Here is a 25,157-nt window from a genome sequence, read left to right as displayed (position 1 = left end):
TTTTTTTCAGTCATTTACCATTTTATTTGTCACAAGGTACAAAAAGATTTTGCTTTCATGGGATGGCTCCTCCCTGAGGAGCAAACCAATTGTATGCTTACTCTTCCATGCTACAATCTCAAGAAAAATTGTATCTTTTAAAGGTGCAGCAATTTAAAATTAAATTCATCTCTCCCTCAAAGCCTTTTTTTTTTTTTTTAATAAAAGCTGGAAGGTAAAATGGTAAAATTAATAGCTTTTCCTGAGACTATTTCCATTACAAAATATAAATATAGGTAATATTCTGAACAACACAATCAGCAAGGGAGTATCATTCTCACGAGATGCAAGATAAAGCTTTTTATGTGCAGGTGTACAAAGTAAATACAGTTTCATAAACATATTAAGTGGACCCACATCTAGTGGTTTTCCTCTATCAAGAAATAGGCAAAATGCAGCAGAATCAGTGAGGACCAGGATGATGCTTAGGATATTATAGAGTACAAATTAAAGTGTCAAAGTGAAAGATCAATGTAATAGACTTAAGGGCAGTAAACTGCTAGTAAAAGTCAATACAATCAACTCCACAAAGCCCAGAAATATACCACAGACAAGACATAAAACTTTTTTTTGAAAAAGCAAAAGGAAGGAAGATGTGAGACAGGGAAGTTAAGTAAAACAGCAGATATAAGCATGACAGAAAGCTGTTTCTCCCAGTTTTAGAAAAAGAAAGAGTAATATTTAGCGCTTAGAGGGACACACATGCAACACTATTAGATTTTACAAGTCAATCAAAATATTCTTGTCTAAATTTCCATCTTTGATGCAGACATCCAACGAATGGGAGAAAAAGAAGTACGTCAATGATGATGTTTCCTTCTTTGTTTGTGACAATGTCTTAAAAAATAGTCTGTGTCTCAAAGTTGAAAACAGCCCTGCCTAGATGCAAGAGGCTCCATGAAACAGTTTGAAAGAGGAACTTATATAGATATTAGTATGACATATTTCATCAAGTCTGTACATGTCATAAGGCAGTATTAATGACAGTATTATAGTTGCTTTTGTCCCTATGGCATACTAGTATCTGTATTTACCCATTTTTGAAAAAAGGTCAAGTAGGTCATCTTACAATTTTAGCATTTATCAATCTCCAAGATAAAAATTAATTTTTTTTTCTTATTTTATATAAAATCACTTCATTGTATTATGGAATAATTTCAGTGTATTATGTAATACCACTGTAAGCAGTCTAGGGAATTTCAGTAGTGTAATTTCTCAAGGCAACATTTAAAATGCTTACTATTAACAGACAAAATCTCTAAAAGATATATTTAATGCTAGAAAACAAACAAGGCACTACTGCTAGCATGTTGTTCACTCTACTCATGAGCCAAATTTCAGTACCATCTTGAATCACTCCACATGTTTTAAGTAAACTCTTTCCCAGTTGGGCAAGACAGAATAAGCATCCACCCCTCAACATTTGCATTAGACATGATAGGGTCAACTAAAACTATAGTGTGCAGAAGTGCCCCACTTACGTGAGTTTTTCTGGGAGAAAAACAAACCAGCTCACTAGTGCTGAAATGAGCCAGACCTCCAGAATGACATGCCCTTGCAAGCCTCTGCTTGCAATTACATCAGATATTGATATATACCTTGATGATCCATCAGTCTGCACAGCAGTGGAATATAGTGTCCTGTTAAACATCAGATGGTGAGCACAGGCAGGTATATGTGTATCATCAATGCATTAGTACTACTTATGCAGTCCATCTGTCCAAACAGAGTTATTTCAGGGAAATTTCCATATTTTACATCCCTTCCAATCAGCAAAACAGTCACTGCTTTACCAATATCCATGACCATGAAGCCAATGCCAAACTGATTGCCAACATATCTTTAGTATGCTGGCCAGTCTCGATGAAGCGAAAGCAACAGATTCTAAAACATTATTGTCTGTCTCATCTGGGTGTTCCGTGATCTCATTCATAAATGAACGCCTTTGTACAGCTGCAAAAATAGGACTTTCTCCTTGTGATATTTCTGAGTCTACAGTTTATTATCCCACATTACCATCACAGTACTGTCACAACATTTTCATTCTGTGGGCCTAGTCCAGAAGTAGCAGTCTATGAAAATGGTTTATTGTCCTAATCCATTCCATTTCTCCACATGTTGCCATTCTGTTGATGCTATTTTGATGGGTTTATATCAAGAGCTGCAAAATTCTGTCTCCATTGCCTCCCAGCCAATACACTAATTTTACAGTAGCCACCTTCAACTTAGGATAGTAACTCTTCTCAGAAATAATTTTGATGAATTTTCACAACCTCATTCTTTATTCCACTAACAGCCTTTGCTATCCACTTCAAACCCTGCATAAAAGACAGGAAATGAAACAGAGAAGACTGGTGCATGAGCTGCTAATTAAGCTGACAATCTTGGTCATGAAAGGTTGTCAAAGAAGGATACTGAACTGAGAAGCTTGTGCGAAAATACCCAGTGCTCTACATTTATTAGTGATGAAGATGGTCTGCTCCTTAGCAACTGTTCCGTGCTTAAAGGTTGAAAACCACAGTTAGAAAATTGGCACCTAATATAGCACAAAGTGTTAGGAAAATAAGAGCCCTTAGAGATCACAAAGGAAACTAACCATTAGTGCCTGGAATACGAAATCCCTCTGACAGACTCATAACATGGCTGCTGATGAATTTGTGCCTGCATTGCCTTTGTTAGCAGTGACTAGCTACAAACGCCAGCGATTAGAGCCGGCTGTGCTCGCTCCGAATGGGCAAGATCTGAGGCAGAGTCAATCCCACTCACACCTGAATATGTCTGTCTAGAGAGCAAGATTGATTTGCATCGGGTTCAAATCAGACAGCAAACTACCTTTACTAATGGAAGCGCGTAAAGAAAGGACTCGGAACTCAAGTACAGCCAGGTGTTGGGAGCTAGCTGAAAAATACAAGGAGGTAAAAATTATAAAGCTAAAATAGTATTATAAGCTTGCAAAAATCAAATGAACAAACAAGAGATGCAGCAGCTGGTGGACAATAACATAAACTCTAAAACATGGAACTAATCAATATTAAAAATAGATAAATATAAACCTGTATATGTGGTGGTGTGCTCCCCCACCATCCCGACCTAACGCAGACAGCTCTATGGGGCTCCGAGTGGATTTGGGTGTTTGACTTGAGCAGCATGCACAGCTCACAAAGCTGAGAACGGGTGCAGTCTAACAAGCAAACTAGCTGGATGGTGCCCGGGGTGAGGCAGGGGCCTCACACCCCAGCACTACTTCAGCGCATAGCAGGAAGACCCCCGCACATCTGTAACCATCAACCCATACCGTGTACTTGTCTACAACAAACCCTTCCTGCTCCACACGGAACCATCAGGCTCAGCTGAGCTTCCAGAAGGGATACCTTGATAAGGGCCAAACAGCACGCAATAGCTGACTCCATCCCACCTTGCCACAAGCAGAAAGTCTGGTATTTTAGTATGAGTGGTGTTTGGGGTTTTGGTGTGGGTTTTTTGGGGGTTGTTTTGGTTTGGGTTGGGTTTTTTGAAGACGAGAACTCTTAACTAACAGACGTGTTGACAGGCTTGCACCTCTCTCCTCCCCAGTCAGGGATGCCTCACCTCTGGTAGGATTTGCACTTCCAACTATGTTGGATGTTACCCAGAACAATATTGTTAAGAAAAGCATTGAACTCTTCACTCGAGCTCGATTTTTGCAGTAAGTGCATTTACCAACAGCAATTCAGAATTGTTATATGTGTCACCTTAACAAATGATCTATTTTTTTTCAGCTTTGCAAAACTGTGTTAGTGAAAGTCCTTAAACTGGGCTCTAACTGGCAACGATGGCACTGATGAGCGGCTGTATATATAATCCTTTACACCTAAAGCTGCTGACTGAGTCTGAGACTAGGATTGGATTTAGCGGCACCTGGGCTCTTCTCTGAGAAAGAGTTTAGAAAGCAAGGAGATCCTTTCCGAATCTCATGATTCAGTGGAAGGGCTTTCCCCCACCCTCTCCCAGCCACTCCTCAGACTTTTAATGCAACAGTATGAATCTGTATGTTCTGACTGCTTGTATTTACAAAGATCAGAACAACCTTACCAAATAATCGCAAACCAGTTAATCTCATGGTGACAGAGGCTCATATTCCCCTAATGAGATGGCAAGTAACTCCATGGGTTAAGAACATTTCTATGATGATTACTGATTAGAATACCAATGAAATGAGACTGACCTGGTCCTGCTTAAAAGGGAACAAAACAGAATAGCCACCCTTCATGGGATTCCACGGTTTCTACCTGCATACTGTACACAGCATATGCACAAAATCCAACTTAATAATGACTCTAGGACATTCCAAAATATCATTAATTAGGAGAAAATAGTATTTGTCCTCAGAGATATACAGCGGCTAATACAATCCTAAAGAAGACTTTTTTTTTTTCCCTAGAATAGATCCCTTTGCTGCAGTCCAGCTCTGCCTCTGCCACGTTTTTACTGCAAAAGCTAGGCAAGCACGCTTCTGTTTGTGGTCAAAACAACCTTTTATTAGTCTACTATAACCCTTTAATTTACTACATCAGGCCTCTGCATTAGCTAGAAAAGAAACAGTATTAATAATATTAACACAGATTTGCAAAGACTCACCATGCTACAGTTACTGTTTGCTGAAATGCACTTCTTGTCATCGCACCACTGGCACCCGTTTGTGTTGGCAGTACAGCTCGCACAGTCTGCGTATCGGTAACATCTGTCATCTGCGGCAGCTGTAATACAAATGAAAGTTAAGAAGAAACATTGCACAGAAGGAGAACGCCACCACATTTTAAACACTTGTTTAGAGCATTTTCTGTTACACCCTTCATATGAACTCTAGCCGTTCATAAAGGTTTAAGTAACTGTAGGAAATTAATTCTACTCATTTAATGAGATTTGCTCCTTTAAAAATTCCTTTAGTAACAGCTATATTTGAAGTTTCATAAGTGCCATATCAACCAAAGGAATAGTCACTGATTTGCAGCATACAAACTCTCTTAGCACAGTGCATAAATTAAGAGTATCAGAAAGTCTCTTAAACTATTGATTCCTCACTCCTTTAACAAAAAATATTTTCTTCAGATGCAGGTTTCTGATAAAAATATTAGATTGCTATGCAAGAAGGCAAAAGTAGTAAATATAAAAAAAACTAAGACAGATATTAGCAACATACAGACATTTTTGAAGTCTATAAATTAATTTCTAAACCTAATAATGATTGGCAAGTTATAGTTCTACACTTTCTCTACAATAAATATTTGAGGAAGAGTTCACATTAAATCCTTAATACAAGCCTTCAGGACCTGGACTAACGTTTATGTTTGGGACACAAATGATTGCTTCTGTTTAAAGGAGGCAAAAATTGGAAAAATGACCATGACCCAAAATAGGAGAATTACTACCATTTCCTACACTGATCACTATGTTTAACTCCTGTGTGGTTCAGCTTCTTTAGTCTCAGGATCATACATGTCCAAGAGATTCTCTTGCCAGAGAACCTTGCTATCCAAGAACTGATCTTTCGAAAACCTGCTAAAATTTTGCTTGTCCTTTAATATTGACTATCAGCAGTTTCTCAGATGATATTCTCAACCAGATAACAACTGAGCAAAGTGGTGTAAAAGAATATATGAAAAATTAGCTTATGACAGAATATGACTACCTGAGACAGGATTTAACAGCAGTGGAGCAGTGCTGTCCACACAACTTTGGAGCTGGGATTCTAAACACCTCAACTCTTGCAAGTTTAGCTGTAGTTTATTCTCACTGCAGCCGCTTTACTTTAGAAACTGCTCTAACTTTTTTATTTTCCTTTAGCCTGTCTGTGCTTTGGTTTGTTTGACTTTTTTTTAAAATTCCTGTTAACATGACCAGCTTCTCATAAGATCCCCTTCTGTCTGTATTACTTTTACATTTAGTGTCTCAACATTTCTCTTTTTATAAAGAGCTGAAACATTCTAGGCTGTAGATGTCTAAACATTATGAAACTGTACAAAAGCATTTCTTCAGAAAGCTTTACCTGGATAACCTTTTTGTTATATAATGCACGGGTTTTTTTCTGAGCTTGCAACTTTATATCCAGGTCAGAAACAAATAAAAGCTAACAGAAAAATAAACTGCCTTGAAGCATTGATTAACAGCAGAGCTAATAATTTTTTAACAAACATTAAAAGCAGACTGGCAGTTTAATTGTGTGGTAGTTTGGACATGTAGCACACAGCCAAAGTTCGGTTACCAATTGTAGACTTTGCTGAAGGAAAGATGCACAGAAAAAATAGCAGGTGTATGTAGCAGGGATGCATATTCTGTTCATGTGAAGTACAAGAACACTTCCACAAGCAATTTACTTGTGACAAGCCAAAATACTTAAGAATAGGGTGCTCAGTTTATGAATAACACTAAACTGCTGTTTCAAACAATATAGCTACCATGATGCTGCATAGAAATTCACATGACAAACTTGAACCCATTTTGACATACTGCAGCAAAGGGCTTGTTTTCCTCAAGTTTGTTTCCAGCTGTGACCGTACGACATTCTTCCATACACATGCTCCTGCTTGACAGGTAATCTAATTGAAGCAGTGGTGCTTTCCCTCTCCCTTACTGGTACAGACAGACATGAGAGTGCCACACGCCTATAGTGCCAGATACCACTTGCAGCGCCCATCTGTGCTCTGACTCCTGTTACGCGTTCTTGGAATCAGAAAAATAGAAAGGCTTTTATATATGTGTGTGTATATATATACACACCAAAGCAGGAGAAAGGGGGGAAAGAGGAAAATTAAGTCAGTTACAGTGTTTCAAAGTTCACTCTTTTATAAATGTTTCAAACACACTGAACTAAATCCCACCTAAAGTCATTTTGTTTTAGCTCCCCAATAAACTAAATCCTTCCCTTTGAACTCTATTATGTTTTGTATCCCTTAGCACCTTATACTTCTGCTCTTTTGCATCTACTTCCCTGTAATACTTTTATTTAAAATCCAGAATTGAATTATTTTCAAAAATAATCCATAAATCTCTTGCACTGGGTATTCTCAGAGAGGAACAGCTTTAACAGTCCAATCGCTAGTTCCACTTGGTTGGTTTCTGGGGGGCATTTGGGTTTTTTTGCCGCTACCCCCCACACACACACCTCCCAGTCTCTTACATCACATTGCAAATATGACACTAAGACTAGAATTCATTTACCTGTTTTCTTAGGACATTTTGCTCTTAGGATGTTATTAGCATGTCCAGATTCCCAGGATTCACAATGTTTCTTGTTCCACAGACACCTTATCCCTGGACGAGCATTTTTACACAGCTCTTCATCTCTGAACGCTTCACAGTTTGGAGGCTTGTACACAAGGATGTCATTCAAAAGAACACTTGAAAAACCCCCAAATATATACATGGACCTATTAGGTAAAAGCAAGTAAATATAACTGTTATTGTAGCTATAGATACATTTTCTTGATTTATCTGTCTTGTTATATAATAAAAAATGTTATAATAAACTTCTTCTCTTTCTAATAAAGACTCTGTCAGCATTTCCATTATTGATTATTTTTTCAAGATGTTTATCCATGGAAGGTTAGACTAACTACAAAAAAAAACTGCTCAAAGTGCACTGTGCTATACGTATTAGTGAGTGACATCTACCAAATGCCTGGAAAGAAGAGCAGCTATGGAAGAAACTACTCATTTTTTGAATTAGATAATGAGAACAGAGTGTGAAATAATGGCCTGCAGGAAATGAGAACATTTTTCTTCAAGGTTTCAAAGACAGCCAGCAATAATTGGCAGATGGATATTTCTTCTTGGTAACATTTCCTGTGCAGCAGCTGCTGACATCAGAACCAGGAGACTGGAGTTGAGACCCTGCCGTTTCTCATTTGAAATTAAGAACAGCCTCAGGTAAAAGATCACAATAAAGAACCTGGATATCCGTTGTATTATATACTTTTCAAACAGAATTAATCATACAGTTACCAATAGCAGAAATCTTTGGAAAGTATCTCATATTACACTATTTTGTACATAAAACCCTACTAAAAGTACCATTAAGTTTGGGGGTGGGGAGGTGAGGGGGTGTATAAAAGCATTTTCACCTTGAATCTAATTCATGGAAAGTGACAGTTCTCAAAGTATCAGACATAGCTTAGATGTCTTAAAACAACACAAATCATCAGGAAAAACTACCAGTTGCTGAATTCATGAATTCCAAGCAATTTTCTCTTAATGAAGCAATCTTTTCATTGATTAATTTCAAGTGCTCTGTGTACAGAGTTACAACATACTGCTATTTTTACTAAAATCAAACCCTTACGTGTAGTATTACTTACCTACTCCATTATTTCTGACCTTTTCAATATCCATATGTAGAGGATCTGCAAGTTGCCCACATATGCTTAAATACTGAGTTCATTAGCGTGATGAATAATGTAGAAGAGGAATGGTCAGTAGTACAATGATCTATAATACCACAACTGTCAGATACTAGACCAGCTGTAAACCAGCAACAGTAAAACTGACACAAGCAAACAGTAGAAATTTCATTAAACCTGACTACAGTTTTCTACTTTTTCACTAAAAAAAAAATAATAATTAAAAAAATAAAAAGACATTTGTCCTACAATTTTATTTTTGGGGTGGGGGTAGAGGGAGCAGAGAGTTCAGCCACCAAATCTAGAAAACTCCAGGTTCATTCCATCTCCTGTTTCTAGATGATTAAGCTTTACTGAGCTCCTCTACTCAACAAATGACATGAAAGTATGTTGAGAATAAGCAATATACTTAATATAGTCTAAATGCTGGCATGTATTTTTCCTGCAAATAGTTAATGATGATAACTGTATCAGTATCATCAAAATCTTGCTTTTTCCAAGCAAATTTTAGTTACGTGGTTTTGATTTTATGATTGTAGAAGAATTATAGCATGCTGCAAAGAGAAAAAAAATTTTGCCTGTCACATCTAAGTGAGGATTATAGTTGGTACAGAATTTCAAATTCCTTGTAGTTCACAATACTGAGGAAGTACCTCAGTACGCTAGAAGGTTCAAATAAAACGTCATTGAACAGATTCCACAGCATGTCAGATTGTTGATTAGCCATACTGATTACCTAAAACAAGTAAAGCCCCTGATGAGCACTTTTCATGTTAATAAATTCCATCGGTTGTATGCCATTGAACCATAACTTCATGTAGGTATAATTTCTGCCACAGTTTTTTCATCCAGAAAAATGGCAAAGAAAATTTAAAAGATGTTTCATTTACCCATTACTGACAACAGCAGTGTGACCAAATCTGTTGACATCTCGATGCAGATTAGGTTTTGGTAAAATCTTCCATTCATCACAAGCTGAAAGACACACACATGAAAAAAGTATATGAAAACATATATAAAATAATTCAAAAAGTTTTCAGCAAAATACATGCAAAATGGATTTTGTCAGACACTTTTTTGTATTTTAAGTATCAACTAACTTTATTGCCTGTTTACCCTCCTTTCCCAGAGGGACCGGTGCAGTTAACCCCTGCTCTCTCCACTATACCTCATGACCTTCAAATGTTCTTAACATGCTTGCATCATCTATTGGTCTCATGAACTCTGAAACAAGATTTGACTGACATTTAAAACCATTCTTAATAGTAGTTTCTAGGAGTTTTTTAATTGTTCTGCAAAAATCATAGGATTTGACAGACTTTTTTTCATTTTTCACTAGATGAAAGCTAAGCTGGATTTTCCTACTCCTGATAATCTGCTTTATTCTGCTGTTTAAATATGTTATTTTTTCAGACTTCATACCGTTCTTCTAGAGTCTTCATTTGCAATGATATGCATCTATCAACATCTATTACAGATCAGTGATATACACATTATTAGTCTTTAGTTCTTAAGCACACTCCATTAATGCCAGTTTGTAAAATTTTGTCCTTCTTTTTGTTTTATGTAGGCTTTGGATAGGAAGATCTCCTTTTTAAATGCATCACTGATGTATTTTCTGGAGAAAGGATTACTAGAAATTGCAGGATTTGAGCACATTGCCATCACTAGTTCTGAGACGCTGTATTTGCATTGCTCAAGAATAAATCAACAGGTACTCCTTTTAGATGCATTTTTTGAGTAGGTGCTCCAAGAACCTGTCAGCAACACATGTCTATCATGACATTTATTAAGGACAGAGGACACTCGTAGAAGTGTCCCTTTATTATACAGTTTTCCGCCTTCACAGCCCATTTCAACACCCACGATGACAAGTAACATCATCATTGCCATCAAGTTAGCGGTAATATCACCCTAATATTACATGTTTTCAAATTATTCAAAGGATTTTTATTCATGTGTAATCCATGGAACATCTACGACCATGAACTTATTTCTTCTCACAAGTGCTTTAAGACAAACTACCACTCCTCCAACTGTACAACACATCCCATTATTATTTTACTTTTGGTATCTTGACTTAAGTATGGTACTAATTACTTTCATCTAGTATTTGAGATGAATGTTGTACCATCTTCACATCAAATTAACCGTTCAAGCATATTTCTTTTTGTACAGCTGTAGGAGCATTTACGAATGTGGCTTTGGTGTGGTTTCACTTTTCTGTCTTGACCAGGATTTTAGTTCTTCAGAAGAGTTAGTCCTTTCTTCATTATTTCCTGCTTGAACTTTACTGACTTCCAATAATCAAACCCCACAGTTACAGAAATAGGGAGCACCTAGAAGATGAAACTTGAAGGAAACCCCTTTAAAATGGAACAAAGAAAGTATTTTTCTACAGAGCAGACAAAGCATTTCTAGAATTTGTCATCATAACAGGTTTTGGAGATGGGTAGGGTAGATTTCAGGAAAACTTTCATATCAGACAAAGGGTTACAGTTTTCTCATCTAAAAAATCTGATATAAAGATAAGGATTAAATCCAAAGTTGAGAAGGAGTTAAAGGGACAGAGACCCCTCTGATTTAATCCAAATAAAAGGGTGGCTTTATTTTTTATATATATCTGTATACACCCACACACAAATATATTTAGGTATTTGATAACTATCATCCTTCTAATTTCTCAGTGAAAACTTACTTGCATTTCGCCTCAACAAGGCTTGAAACTAGAATAAAATAAAATATAACATGACACTTCTTTTAAACCAGTGGCAAAGCTATCAATTTGGACACTTAAGAAAAATTAAAAAAATAAAAAAAAAAAAAGAAAGAAAAAAAAGAGACCCATTTGCTCAGTATACTCCCCATAATATACAGAAGTGGACAGAGTACATGCCTGCAGAAGCTGCAGAGTCAGAGTTAGTACCACAAAAAAGCAGAAGCATCCTATAGAGATCAACAGTCAGAAAAGGTTGTTGGCATCCAGCAGGACTGTGGGGAACACACCTTAAGCCTGTTTAAACTGTCTTAATGCAATTATTAGGCAGGTTGACTTTTAGCTAATATTGCTGAATTTATTTACCAGAAAGATTCCAATGACAGTCACATCTAAATAAGGCAGACTTAATTTTAAAATTAGGACTAATTTACGCAAGTTAGAAATATGATTAAAAAGTAAAGGAATATCACCATCAGACTACATATTTCAAGGGTGTCTGCTTAAGGTTAAAAAGTAAGATAAGAAAAAAAAGAAACGCCCCTCCTCCCTCCCTCTCCAGCTTAAAGCAACAAAACCAGATATTAGGAAATCCAAGAGGAACAAATTGTCCTCCAGGGTGGTGCCATACAGAGCCTAAGACACTACCTGCTGGCCACACTCATGCTGCTCTTGCTCCCACTGTCAGAACAGTTCACCTCTGCTAGCGCTGCTTTCCTCACACCCCTAATGCAGAAAATTGTTCACAGCAGCACTTTGTACAGTTACGTCCCGTTCACATCCCGTGCGAAACCAGCTCAGCGCAAGGGCACACAAGGGTGGACTTGGCACACGAGCGGGGGCAGGACAGCATGGCTGCGTGCTGTAACATGCTGCGAGGGGGGCTCGGGCTTCCACAGAATCCCAGCCCAAGCCTGCGGAGTCAGGGTGAGACTGTGGCTGTGATAAATCAATTATGTCCTTTTATAGATTGGAAACAGAAATGAAAAACGCATTATTGCCAGAGTAACATTGATGACCCAAGCAGCAATAATTTCAGCATCAGACGGTGGACTCAGAATGGATTTAGTAGTTTGAAGGAAGAAAAACTATAGTAAGTTTAATTCACTGTCTCATAGGACCAACGTATCCCCAAAATCTTGCCTCTTTCTCAATTTCTACCTTCATTACCTGTTAATACACTTCATCTTTCACAATTGTTCTTGTTCTTCCTTTATTTTCTCTACTTAAATAGAACGGTGCAAGCACATACTTGCCAGAGAGGTGTTGTTCCTGAAACAGTTTCAACAGAAGACATCGCAGTACTAGGGCACTAATTAATTATTTAAGATCACAAGTTTCAGATGAAGGTAGGAGCAGTAATAAATATAGAAGTTCTGTATTCCCCATATCCCAGCATAACACTGACATTTGATTACTCCATAGGTTTTGAAATACGTAAGAAATTCAGAGCTAAGAGCAATATTATTTGTCAGAAATCAGTCATTAATTTCTATTTCAAGAATATATTTCTATTTTAAAAGCTATACAAAACAAGCATTTTAATGCTACAACTGACCATCAAAAACTTGCTGTTATACTTTAAAATCAAGTTCTTGCTGCTGTAAGTCATTGCACACTAGCAGAAACAGCATGTTTGAGGTCATATGCCTTTGGTGGTAAAGGAAATTATTTTTTAAAACCAACACTAAATTTTCATCTGATCTTGGAAACTGTTGCATGTTATTTTTTGGATTTTTTACAAATATATGTATGAAATAAATTTCTAAGTATGGGAAACACTATGTATTTAAGAAAAAGTGGGATTTAATACCAAAGGGAAACCATAATAAAGGCTGTTTTGGAGATAAGAAACCCTTGAGGTATGATATAATAATTCCTTTCTTGCTGATGGTATTTGTCAAACTGGCAGTTGTTTTCAATAGAGTACATGAAAAAAGAGGGTGGGAAGCACATTACAAATAGCCTTTCCTCTTATCTCCTCGCCTTCTCTATGACTACTGAACACTGGACGGAACATTGTGCAAGAATAATACTTTTGCTCAGCTTTAAATTCCTGATATGAGTTTCTCAGTACAGGTTGGTTAAATCAAAATAGAGATAGTTAACCAACTGATTTTTGGTTGGTTTTGGTAAAGAATCAAATAAAATTCATCCCTGCCTGCCATCTTCAAACTTCTTTCAAACATTTCAAAGTATCCATGTTTCCAGGCTTACTGTACAGTTCCAAGAAGAAAGTGGTGAACAGCAAACACAGTATGATTTTCAACATTGTTTATCAATATTACAGCTTTCTGTGTATTGTATTTATTATATGAAGTCTAATAAGGATGGTAAGTTTTATGGAGCAAAGAATAAAACACTTTGTAAAATGTCATGGACTCTTGAAGTATTATACAGATAGTAAGTGGGAGATATAGTATTGGTCGTATTTAGCATTGTCTCTGTATGTATGGGGTATAATATATACCACATGAAAGCATATACTGCTTTTAATAGAAACAGTTACTAAGCGGATGAAGGAGCGATACTGCTCATCCCAAACTGATCAGCAGAATTTTTAGTCACTGAAAAGTATAAGGAGGAATACAGGGACTTTTCGTCCTGAAGTAAGGCTTCTATTTCACGAACATGTTGTACCACATTATATGATTATAAGAAAAAGTTCCGTCGTACTCCTTGGTGTAGATTAAATGGTTCCCAGGTGATACAGAAGTGGCTCTGAGAGTGAATTCACCAGCCACACAAAATACATGATGAAATACACTACAGAAATGCACCAGATCTGAGGTGATCCAGCTGATGCCGGCAGAGAAAACCCCAGCTGAACTTCACACAGGGTAGTGCACTGCGGGGTCCATAGTCTGGCAGGACACACCTCGCCACCCTGTCCTTTGTCCTGTCACCTGTAGCCTTCTCGCCTGCGTCCTACTGGCAATACTAAATTACTGGTACCAGGGACAATAACCAAGACATTTTATAGAAAAGTTCTCAATGTTGCAACAGTAAGATAAATTTGACAGAGCTAGAACTCAGGTGGGAATCTAGGCTGGCTACCAGGGACATAGAGACTGAGAATTCCCTAGGGACCATTACGGCTCCATTGCTCAGATCACTAAAAATACAACCAGTGACATCAATACAAAGATACTATAATAGCATATACAGTAGGGCAAGAGGAATATGCTATAGTAGAAATTATACCAGTAAATATATACTACCAGAATATATTCATAGATTACTAGAATGTTTCCCAGTACAATTTTATAGGAAAGTAACAACTGCATTTCTAAGCAACGTTGTCACATCAGTAAAAAACTCTGAATAGATTTGCTTTAAAATATTTAACTAAAATCAGATTTATCAAAGTGTGACTGAGGGAAAAATAGGGGAAATACAGCATCCAATCCCATCCAGTTAGTCCTCCACGTCTTTTTATGATTGACTTTTGCTCTTCAGACTACAGTTGTACATACCATTAAAAACCTGTTTGGGAGTGGAGGGCGCTATGAAGTTTGCACTTACTATTCACATCTGATTTTGAACAACGAATTACTCAAACATTTGGGCAGAACTAGAGCAGAAGCAAGTTAACCCAGGTTCATTAAGTTAATGTCTGAATTAAGTTAACAAAGCAGTTTTGAAAATCATAACAGTTGAGCATCCAATTATATCCAGTTCAGATTTTGATTTATTAAAATCTAAGAGAACCACATATCTACAAGCCATTTAAAAGTTGATTACTCTTCCCCCTTTCTTCACCTGATTTATTAAACGTATTATGGACATCTCTATTTTCAACACTAAAAAAGACTATGAGAATGAGCCTAAAATCTTGACTACTCACTCCCAAATCTACAAAATTCTGTGAAGAATATAAAAGAATATCAAGGAACTTAAATATTCCCTTTCAAAAAAAAAAAATAGAAATTCAGATGAAAAACTGTAAGCATTAATAGAAAAGAAGCTTCTTAACAACTCATCTCCATTTTCCTCCCTGACCCTGCAACGGCCAATACCGCACTCAAAGCTGAACAGAAGCAACACACTCACTCAGAACTCGCAGGTGGATCTCTCTCAAAGTGATACTCTCCCTGTTCCCTTTAAAGAATAGAAATATGATCAAAGGAAAAAGACTTATATGGTTTAGTAGTAGTTAATGATCATTTCCTGCCTGGCGGGACTTAAATCTACAGCTTTCATCCCTGAGGAAAGTGCCCTAACTGTTCAAGCTAGGTAACTTCACTGCTCCAAGTTAATGCCATCCCACTGAATAGGTAAAAAAAAAATTATATATATTTATCAGGAAGAGAAGTTTTTAGGACAGTCTCTGAGAAAAGTGGCAATCAGTGTTCCATACTTTACTTCCAGGATCACATTTGTATTTCAGCACTGGCAGGCCAGTTTACTGACAATTTGTCACTACATTTGGAGCTATGCTTTCACAAAGGTATGTGAAACTACCTACTTTATATTTACATTCTCCAATCATTTCTCAGTTTTTAAATATTTAAATAAGTTTGTATTGATTCTGCTCAATACCCTCTGTATTGTAACACCTGCAGTGCAGCCTTATGTGCTACGTAGGATACAATGTCAGATTATGCTTGTACGCTCTCTTTACGTATTTCCAGTAGCTACTCAGTTTTACTCTGGTAAAGAAAAATTGTTCGTTCACAAAGTACAGCCACACATTATACTGCTGTCTGGTTCCCCCTTTTTTTTTGTGACCCTGGACAACTAAACACCATGAAAGTTAGGTGCAAATGAAAAACTTACTTTCCAATTCATTCCACACTGCAAAAATATTTTTCCTTATTCAGATAATAAAAACCTCCTTACTCTCAGAAAGACATTAAGGCAAATATGTTTGCAACAGCATGAAATTAATTTAAACTGTAGATCTAACATCTTCAGCAGAGTCTATATACATAACAGTGACTCCCTAAGCAATAGTAAAAAAAACCAAACAAACAAACAAACAAAAACCTAGAGCTTTCCTAATATAGAGAGCAATTAGTGCATTATATTATGGTTTTGCTTTTCTAATAGTGCAGTGATACAGAGGTAATTGCTACTACAAACTGCACCAGAACTACGTTATGACTTAAGTGCTCAGGAACACATAAAACAACCTATCACAGCCACCGCTTTACATTTTCTTTGTGATATCACATTGATAATCCATTTGTAACTCCCAAAGGAGGCAGAAATGTAAAATCAGATGGTTTTACAGTGGGGCTGGGGGGTGATTTTTACACACATTTAAACTAATTCATTTTGTTCATGACAAAGACTAGACATGAAACAACTTATTTTACAAGCACACAATTTATGACTAAAAAATTCATTTTATTACAAAATATAAGCAATATCTTTGATTACAAGTGAAAGTAATCTCATGAGATAATCTCAAAAAAAATTTTCCAAACAGCAAAATTTTCTTAAACTTTCTTTGAATACCCCAGAAGAAACTTAATATATCCATACAGTACTGTCTTTCACAAACAGTTGAATTTTCTTATTATTTAATCCATAATAATAAACTGAAATCCAGATAATAACAAGACTTACAAAAAGAACATTGCAGAATATATTATCTTAAATGTATGGGTTACTGAACTTCTCCCATAGATACAGACAGTGCTGAAATATAACTACCACTGGGAGACAGCACGGCAGCAGCTGCCATGTTCCAATGATTTCCATTTCTAGCTTTTATAGAGGTTCCCTGTCAGCCATTCTCTGTACATTTCTGGGGTATGCAGATACCTTAGCAGTTGGCATATGTGAAACAAAAGGACAGAGACTGAATACTTTGTAAACTGAAAGCGCAGGCACTGCCATAGGCATACAGAAACATATTTACTGACATTATAATTTGGCCAGGAGCTAAAACAAATATCTTTACTCTTAGAAAAAGCGCCTTTTTTTTTTTTCTTCTTCTTGATACTAGTCTCAGTAGTTAAAATATCCATTTTAAATTCTGATTCTGTATGAGCAATTAATTTATTTTCATATGCAAATTTTGCATCCAAATACTTGTAAAATATAATCTACATTACTTTCCTAAGCTCTGATTGGAATAGAAACACAAGAATTTTAAGCATGGGGTGTTTTCTGTACCACAGTTTTACAATTAAAAAAAGAAAAAAAGCAGTCTTACTAATCCCAAACTAATACTTCAAAAATCTATCCTAAAGTTTTAGAGTACAGCTTTGAAATTTTTTATCTTCCGTTGGGCTGAAAACAAGTTCTTCAATAGGCACATGCGGATGTTTTTGTATATTTATACACACATATAAATATGTATTTAATACATACATGTATAAAAATACATAATGTGATATTGGGGGTTTGGGTTTGGGTTTGGTTTTTTTTTAAGTAGTAGTTCAACAGGTTCCCTAGGGTGAAAAATGAGCTGTCCTTCAGAAAATTAAAACCCACATGGACACAGTCTTCTAACTACCCACCTATACATTTAGAGAGACAGAAGCTTTCCACCTAAAGTCATAGAAATTATAAATCAGATTTATACAATACATTTATCAGTACTGTAACATTAATTATAGGGCAGCATAAGGAAGAAATACACATGATATTTTTCTTTAAACCTTCATACTGGGTACAAAGATTGAGGAGAAAAGTGAAGAAACCAAGCAGTAATGGTGCATGCACTTGTCTTTTCTTCCCAAGCCTACAGGAGAGAACAGAGCAAGGTAACATCTTTGCTCCAAGTCTGGTTACCAGACATAATGTTGTTCAAAATAGCTCTTTATTGGTACAGCCTAGAAGATTGATTGTGGCTAAATATTCACAGTGTAACTTCCGGTATTTGGGGGAACAATACCGCAGAGCTCTGCTTTCTATGGGAGGGCTTTCCATGATTGCTGAAATACAAGAAGGCAAATAGCAGCAAGAAGAATCCTATAACAGTTTTTAGCTCATATTGATTAAATTAGCTATCAAATAGGCTCCAGTGTAAGTATGTTATTTTTGCTCAAATTCACGTACATGTGCATATAAAACATGTCTGCAAGTTTTCTTAACTTGCACTAAATAATCCTTAGTCATGGCCAAAGAATGAGAGATCTTCATGAAATGGTTTCTTTTTTTTTATGTTTAAAAAATTAAGAAATTCTTTGCATAGGATGTTATTTATTTCACTACTCTTATCCTTTCATAGAATTCAGCCCAGTTTTTGAGACGTGTACCCATCAGACTAACTTCTGCAAAACAACAATACTTTGTTTGGAGCAGGAGTTGGACTAGAACTTTGTATGGTAGACAGATCACCATGGTTTCTCTCTGAATTGTATTCCATTCCTTACACAATGTATATAATTCATTTGGTCAAGTATTCAGAAGAAACACCTCAGCACACTAGCCTGGTTGAAACGCTCTACCACTAAGGAGGCAGAAAACACAGTGGTGAACTTGGGGCCAACAGTAACTGCCTCGTGTGATTTTGCTCCTGAAGAAAAAAAAAGTAGACTGAACCGATGTCAAACTTTGTACCAAGAAGAAAATATAAGCAAAACATCAATACTGACATGTCACATTTCCTCTCTGATTCTATTCCATGTTTATTTAAATGAATCTCTGCAGGACCTAAGCCCTTTGTAGAATTTAAAGTCAGTGGTGATTATCTAATTTCTTTCTGCCATATCTTGGTTTCCCAAAAGTATGCAATTTTTATATATTACAACATAGTGCTAAGGAATTGGGAGAACTCAGGGTAGAGGTCCTAATATATAGTTTCTCAATTACATGGCAAAGACTGAAGAACAAGATAATATCCTTTTTTGAAAGACAAATCACTATTAATTAAATACAAGTATGCAGCCAGATTTTGAGACAGGCACATGCCAGTTTGTATTGACTATTATTATTATGTATGATGACTATACATATGCAAAGGATACTTTGTGTAACTCCCCAGTTTCAAAAGAATTGTCATGAAGCACAGATTTTCACAAGCAGTACATATACAATTTTACTATATACACCTATTCAAATTCCTCGTCTGAATGAGAAAAGCTACAAGTATCTTTCAAAATGTTGTAATGGAAGAATTGAATAAACATCCTAGGTTCAACACTAATATTACACCCATCCTATGCAGAATCTCACCAGCTGAGGCCCTTCGGCTTCTTTGTACATACTGAACAAGTAACTACGGCACTCCAATGAACAGCAGACCAAGAAAACCCATAACTAACATCAGTTAGAAAAACCACAGGTCAACCACAGCATCCAAGACTGAGCCTGATGCCAGCCTTGTCCTCATCGACAAGGTTCCTCCTTCAGTATAACATTAGCAATAACAGCACAGTCAGAAAATACCTCACCTCTACGAGGATCAACATTTGTTGATCTTTAAGGAGCTGCCAGAGCATCTTGGGGGAAAGTTTGGTGGTAAAATATCAGAGGAGGACAAAAACATACCAAAGGCCAGGTTTCTCAAGCTCACTGTATGCAGCAGACTTCTCATCACACAAGTATGTTTACTACTGTGTAAGTAAATATACCAAACAATATTAAAACTATGAAAATTATGCATCATAATAGTTTTTACATCTTCTCCAGTTCTCTTGAATCTTCAGCTTTAAGAAATTATTCAGATGCAGTAAGTATTTAAAATGACTGAATTGAGCTCTTGGCACATGACAGTGACATTTAATTGTCTAAAACTTACGCATGTAGACTAACTTCAGTAGCTGGAGAACAATAACTGATTCCAGAAAAGAAGAAGGGGGGAAAAAAAAAAAAAAAAAAAGAGCAACTCTGTCCTAAGCTTGGCTAAATTAATTGCTCTCTGGAGATACTTATCTCCCTCCATTGGCTAGAGGAGCAGTCTGGACTACCAGATTGTATTAGAAACCAACCTTTTACACAGCTAAACTTAACTGAGATGAATGCCCGCAAATAGTTATTTCACATTAATATGAAAAACAGTAAGAATTTTCATGGATAATAAAAAGTTGAAGCAATTTATCCATAAGACTATGTCACATATAATAAGAGATATAATCAAAAGTACTCTGTAGCCCAACTTGAACATAAATAGTATAGGCTCTATCTCCAGGGTCCAGCTGGTTTCCAGACAGCACCCATTTTTTACAAGACAGAACATAACACTCCATCACTTGCAGGGTATCTAGGAAACATGATACTGATAGCATCATATATTTTTGCTTCCAAGCATTGTTCAAAAGCTCATGAAACAAAGTAAAATTCTGAAATATACCCATTCCATAATTATTTAATTCTTAGTAAAATAAGTATTTACTGTTTCCTGGAAAACTGTCTTTATATAATGTGTGCTGTGAGAATGTGTTTTTAATTTGGTGAAATGAATAATACAGAAGATTAAATCTGAATCAAATCAATCTTCATAATTTTTTTTAAGACTAATTACTACATCCGTTTCTTCTGTTCTTCAGCAGTTTCATGATATGAAGAATGTGACTTGTAAGAAAATACAAATGCCACATTAAATATTGTGGAAAGCCAAAATATTTTTCCACTTTAAAAGACAAAAAAAAGAAAAAGTCAACACGTCAGCATACATTTTCATGAAGCTAGATTAAAAAAAAAAAAAAAAACCACCACTCTGGTGTGTGGAAGTCAAAGTTTTATGCAGATCCTTGGACTCATACTATTGATTCTCTTGATTCTCAAGTGCACGTTCTACAAATATTAGGAAGAAAATTAATTAAATTAGGAAAATCTAAAATTAGGAAGAAGCTCTGTTTCATTAAAAATTAAAACCAGATGTGAACTGAAGTGAGAACAAAATCAAAAGTTCACACCATCAGGTGCCTGCCTATAAGAAGCCACAGAATATGTGATACAGGGATACAGTCAAAAACATTCAACTCTTCTGAAAAGGCATTATTTGCACACTGTGTGAACTGGCAGGAAACAACACATATATATGTTCCATGTACTAAATTTACTGATTATTTTTGTATGAAAGCAAGCACGTTGCATTAATGTCTATACAGAAAGCCATAAAGAGCCATCAACTAGTCCTATAAAAAGGATCACATCTCACCCTCTTCTACCACTGTATTTGGCTGATAAACACTTGCCAAAAATAGGTCCAGGCACTATCCACAGGCTATCCTCAACAGGATCATGCAGTCTATTTCCCAGACTACTCTGACATATTTCCCAATTTTTAGCTCCAAGGACAAGAGGTCATGCTTTTTCACCTGAATATGACCTGTGTATTTATACTTGCAGCCTACACTTAAAATACAGGCATGAACATTAGGGAAGGGGAAAAACTGTTTATGGCAAGAACAACAATGGCAATAAACAAGACAGGAAACATATTAGTGACTCATTAAATTCTGTTAGATTTACAACCTCCACAATCCTATAGAGAGGCTTTTCCATAACTGCACAGCTCTAATGGTTGGAAACATTCTACACACTGAAAGCTTACACCCATCTAGTCTTGTCTCAAGAATTTTACCTTAAACAGTTTTCTTCCAAAGTGTATTCTTATCATATATTTATAAAACAATCTTTTCTGCTCTCAGCCACTCTTGCAAAATTAGATATACCACCTCCTTTTGTTATCTCCTAAAGGCTCTTCATGCTCAGTCAGCTTTAACACCGCTTGCCACGTAGAGCCTTGTTTGAGTTTGTCTTTCATATATGTGTTCTGCCAAATTTTTACAAAAATATCCAGGGCCTTGAGAATGGCATCAGTGCTTCTTTCTTCTTTTCATTAGGACTGCACAGGCCACTTCCACAGTCACATGCCACTCCTGACTTGGACACACAAGCCACTTGTCATTTCCTTCAGTTTGTAGGAGAAAATTCCTGTCATCTCCTAAGAGCATGACTTGCACCTTGTTACATTAAATATTATCTCATGTCAACTGTCTTTTCCAGTCATCTCATCCCTCCTGAATGACAGTCCAGCCTCTTCCCAAACAGCTGTCAGCAAAGTTTCACGGGGTTCTTTTGTTACTACTCACTTCTACTTTAGAACTCAGGTAACTGGGAATGGATTCTGTATTTTGACATTTGTGCTGCACACTAGCAAGCTTTGGTGCTTCAAAAGTAAACTTTTTTTTAGCTCCATTCTCCTAAGTCTATCATCTGTCCCATGAAACTAAGCATGAATAGTTTACCCATTTTCATGCGCTGTGGAAACACAGTTTATCCTTAACATAGTGATGCCAATGTATTCCATAGTCTGTTATTGCCCCAATTCATTTAATGTAGTTATCCCATTAACCTATACAAGGGAGTATCCCCCAGAGATTTCCTCCCACTTAGCAAGACTGCTCATGCTAGACCATTGATGGGGTATTGTTCCATGTGAAAACAGACATATACCGAAGCAGTTAAGCTGATCCAGTAATGTATTTCAGTCTCAAAGGCAGGAATATTTTAATTAATACTCCAATCTGAAATGCATAGGAAGAGGTAGGAAGGGGGAGGGCAACTTGTCAGAGGAAGATATCCAGCAAAATCCATGCATCTTAGCTATCAGCCCCAAGCTGTGTCTATTCAGCTACAACCAGCCATCTACCACAAACAGCCTCCCAAAAGGCTGGTTCTCTACACTCTGCTTCTTCTAGTGCAGGCATCCTGGTTCCAAACTGCTCTTCAGCTTGGGGGAGCTCCATCTTCCCCAGTTTCCTGAGCACCACCACCTGACTACCCCTACCTCACCTTTCAGATTGATGCCTACACCTTGGCTTCTCCACTCCCCAGTTTTCAATTCAGGCCCGTTGCAATGATAAGCACTGAGCAATGCATCTTCCAAACTGCCACCAGTTCCACACGTTTTAAGGAATCTCTCAAGCATTACTTGGGAAATGTTCTGGTTTGGGGCAGGGGGGGTTGTGAGGTTTTGTCTGGGTTTTGGTGTTTTGGTTTTTTTGTTTTTTTGTTGGTTTGTTGTGGGGTTTTTTAAGTCCATCAATATATTTTATTAGTACTATGTAGATATTCAGGATGTAAAAAAATAAATCAACACTTGGTGGTAATAACCACTAGGCTCTGTTCAACACACTCCCATAACACCAAAATGCACCAACCCTTGCAATTAATTTAGCAACATATCCACTATTCATACTATAAGACAGTATTAGGCATATTTTTTAAAATTGATCATTCTAGCTACTATGCTTTGTCCCACAAACCAAAAATTGGGGACTATTATGGAACAAGAGTCTGGTTTTAATTTTACAATGTAATTTCTAAATAACTTCAAGATGTTTGGGATCAAGACTTTAAAGAATCACAGCAGCTGGACTTGAGAAAGAAACACTGGGGTATTTCAAACTCAAATGAGAAAAATAGAATGAAATACATACCTATATCATATGCAAGAAAGTCAGCAGAAAAACACTTTGCACCATTACTCAGGGAAGTATCATTATGAGTGTTTCCACCAAAAATGAGCATAGCTCCATTGATTAAGACAGCTGAATGAAGATATCTTGCAAAACCACTCTCTTTCAAAATAGTCCTACGAAATACAAGAACAAATGAATACATACTAACATGTTAAAAACTGTTTACATACATCAAGAAAATGTATAGATGAAAACAATATAAAATACAAGGAAAACAGTAAACTAAAGCTATTACCCAGTAAATATGATTAAATGTGTTTAAATTGTTTTAAGATTATGGATTTTTTCTTGTTACAACAAATATATTTAGCATTCATTTAAAAAGTTGTGGTTTTTAAATTAAAAAACTGTTAAATAATGTATCTGAAATAAATGGTATCATGTTTGCATTCTTCAGAAGTGATTAATATATGATAAATTTTACTCAAAAGTGAATTAAAACCCATTCATATTATTACTTCCTATTCTTATGTATCCATAACCATGCCGGGTTTTTGCTCAAGAAATGCAGTAATGAACTCTTCAGAAAGAAAACCAAATCTTTAGACCATCCTAACTAATTGAAAAGGAGAGGGTTTTCTTTAATTAATCAAACACTCAAACCTGGAAAAGAAATAGTAGAAGTCATTCTCAGTACTGCTTCATAAATATATTCAGGCTGGCAAACAAACATACAGAGTTTCAGTACAAAAAAAAAAAAAAAAATTAGTCCATGCACTTTGAGTCTTTGACCCCTTTTCGCGTCTGTGCAGTCTGCTTTGTGCCAGAGCAATAATATGGGCCCAACAGTAGCCAAGAGCTATCAATACTATGGGTTTAAAGTAGCAGGTGTGGGGTTAGCAGAAAGAACACCACGCAAACTTGATTCAGTCATACCTTCATTCAGTCTTTCATACCAAGTGAGAAAGTAACAATTTGTGGGGTTTGCCAGCTTGAATTAGTTAAGTAGATGAGCTGTAGACATGTTCCCTTAATAACCTTTTACTTGTCTCAGTAATCTAACATTTCAAGTTTAGATTCCCAGTTTCACTTGTGCTACTGCACACTGCTCACATCTACAATTAAACTGTTTTGTCATTCGTTTCCTTTAACAAACATACTGACTTGACAATCTTTTCTTCTAGTAGAATAATACTGTCTCTTTCTTGAATCTCACTGTTAACATTTGTTCAATATTTTTACACCATCATAGGGTTTCGGGGAGAAGGTTTAAAGTATGTCTCATCACTTTGACATAACGATGTAGATCAATCAATAAACTTGAGATATTTTTGAAGTGGTAAGAGATGGTATGTTTCAACAAGCTGAGAGGAAGGCATTACACATAAGTTCTCATATTGTCATTTAAATAGATTCCCCCCTACACCTAGAAGGTAACATCAAAGGAAATACCAAAGACTAAATGCAAGTGAATGAGGCAAGTTTTTTATTGCTCAAAACTGCGGTAATTCCTTCAAGCCACCAGCATACCCACCAATGTCCTTCTGTTTTCAATCCTTTTTCTTTTGTTGTTACGTGACTTGCATTTTTGTTGTGTATTTCTGGTTAACATACTTTGAAAATAAAGCACTACATGGGTGTGTTTTTCTAACCAGGAATTAGCTTGCTACAGATTACTCATGGTACTTACCAAGAAAA

The 25,157-nt window shown here is 36.4% G+C and overlaps 1 protein-coding gene across 2 annotated transcripts in view; it reads right to left on the bottom strand.

Moving 5' to 3' along the window:
- The window catches only part of ATRNL1 (attractin like 1), a 525,096-nt gene that overhangs the window by 409,997 nt on the left and 89,942 nt on the right, over positions 1-25,157 (bottom strand). For both annotated transcript variants that reach the window (XM_037400754.1, XM_037400753.1), the window contains exons 10-13: positions 23,478-23,632; positions 9,305-9,389; positions 7,237-7,445; positions 4,657-4,775 (exon numbers count right to left, since the gene is read on the bottom strand). In XM_037400754.1, the coding sequence (XP_037256651.1) occupies positions 4,657-4,775; positions 7,237-7,445; positions 9,305-9,389; positions 23,478-23,632 (568 nt within the window). The remainder of the gene's footprint in view (positions 1-4,656; positions 4,776-7,236; positions 7,446-9,304; positions 9,390-23,477; positions 23,633-25,157) is intronic.

The sequence above is a fragment of the Falco rusticolus genome, chromosome 9 (assembly GCF_015220075.1).
Source record: "Falco rusticolus isolate bFalRus1 chromosome 9, bFalRus1.pri, whole genome shotgun sequence".
Classification (NCBI taxonomy): Eukaryota; Metazoa; Chordata; class Aves; order Falconiformes; family Falconidae; genus Falco; species Falco rusticolus.
This window is presented reverse-complemented; position numbering and strand designations above follow the sequence as displayed.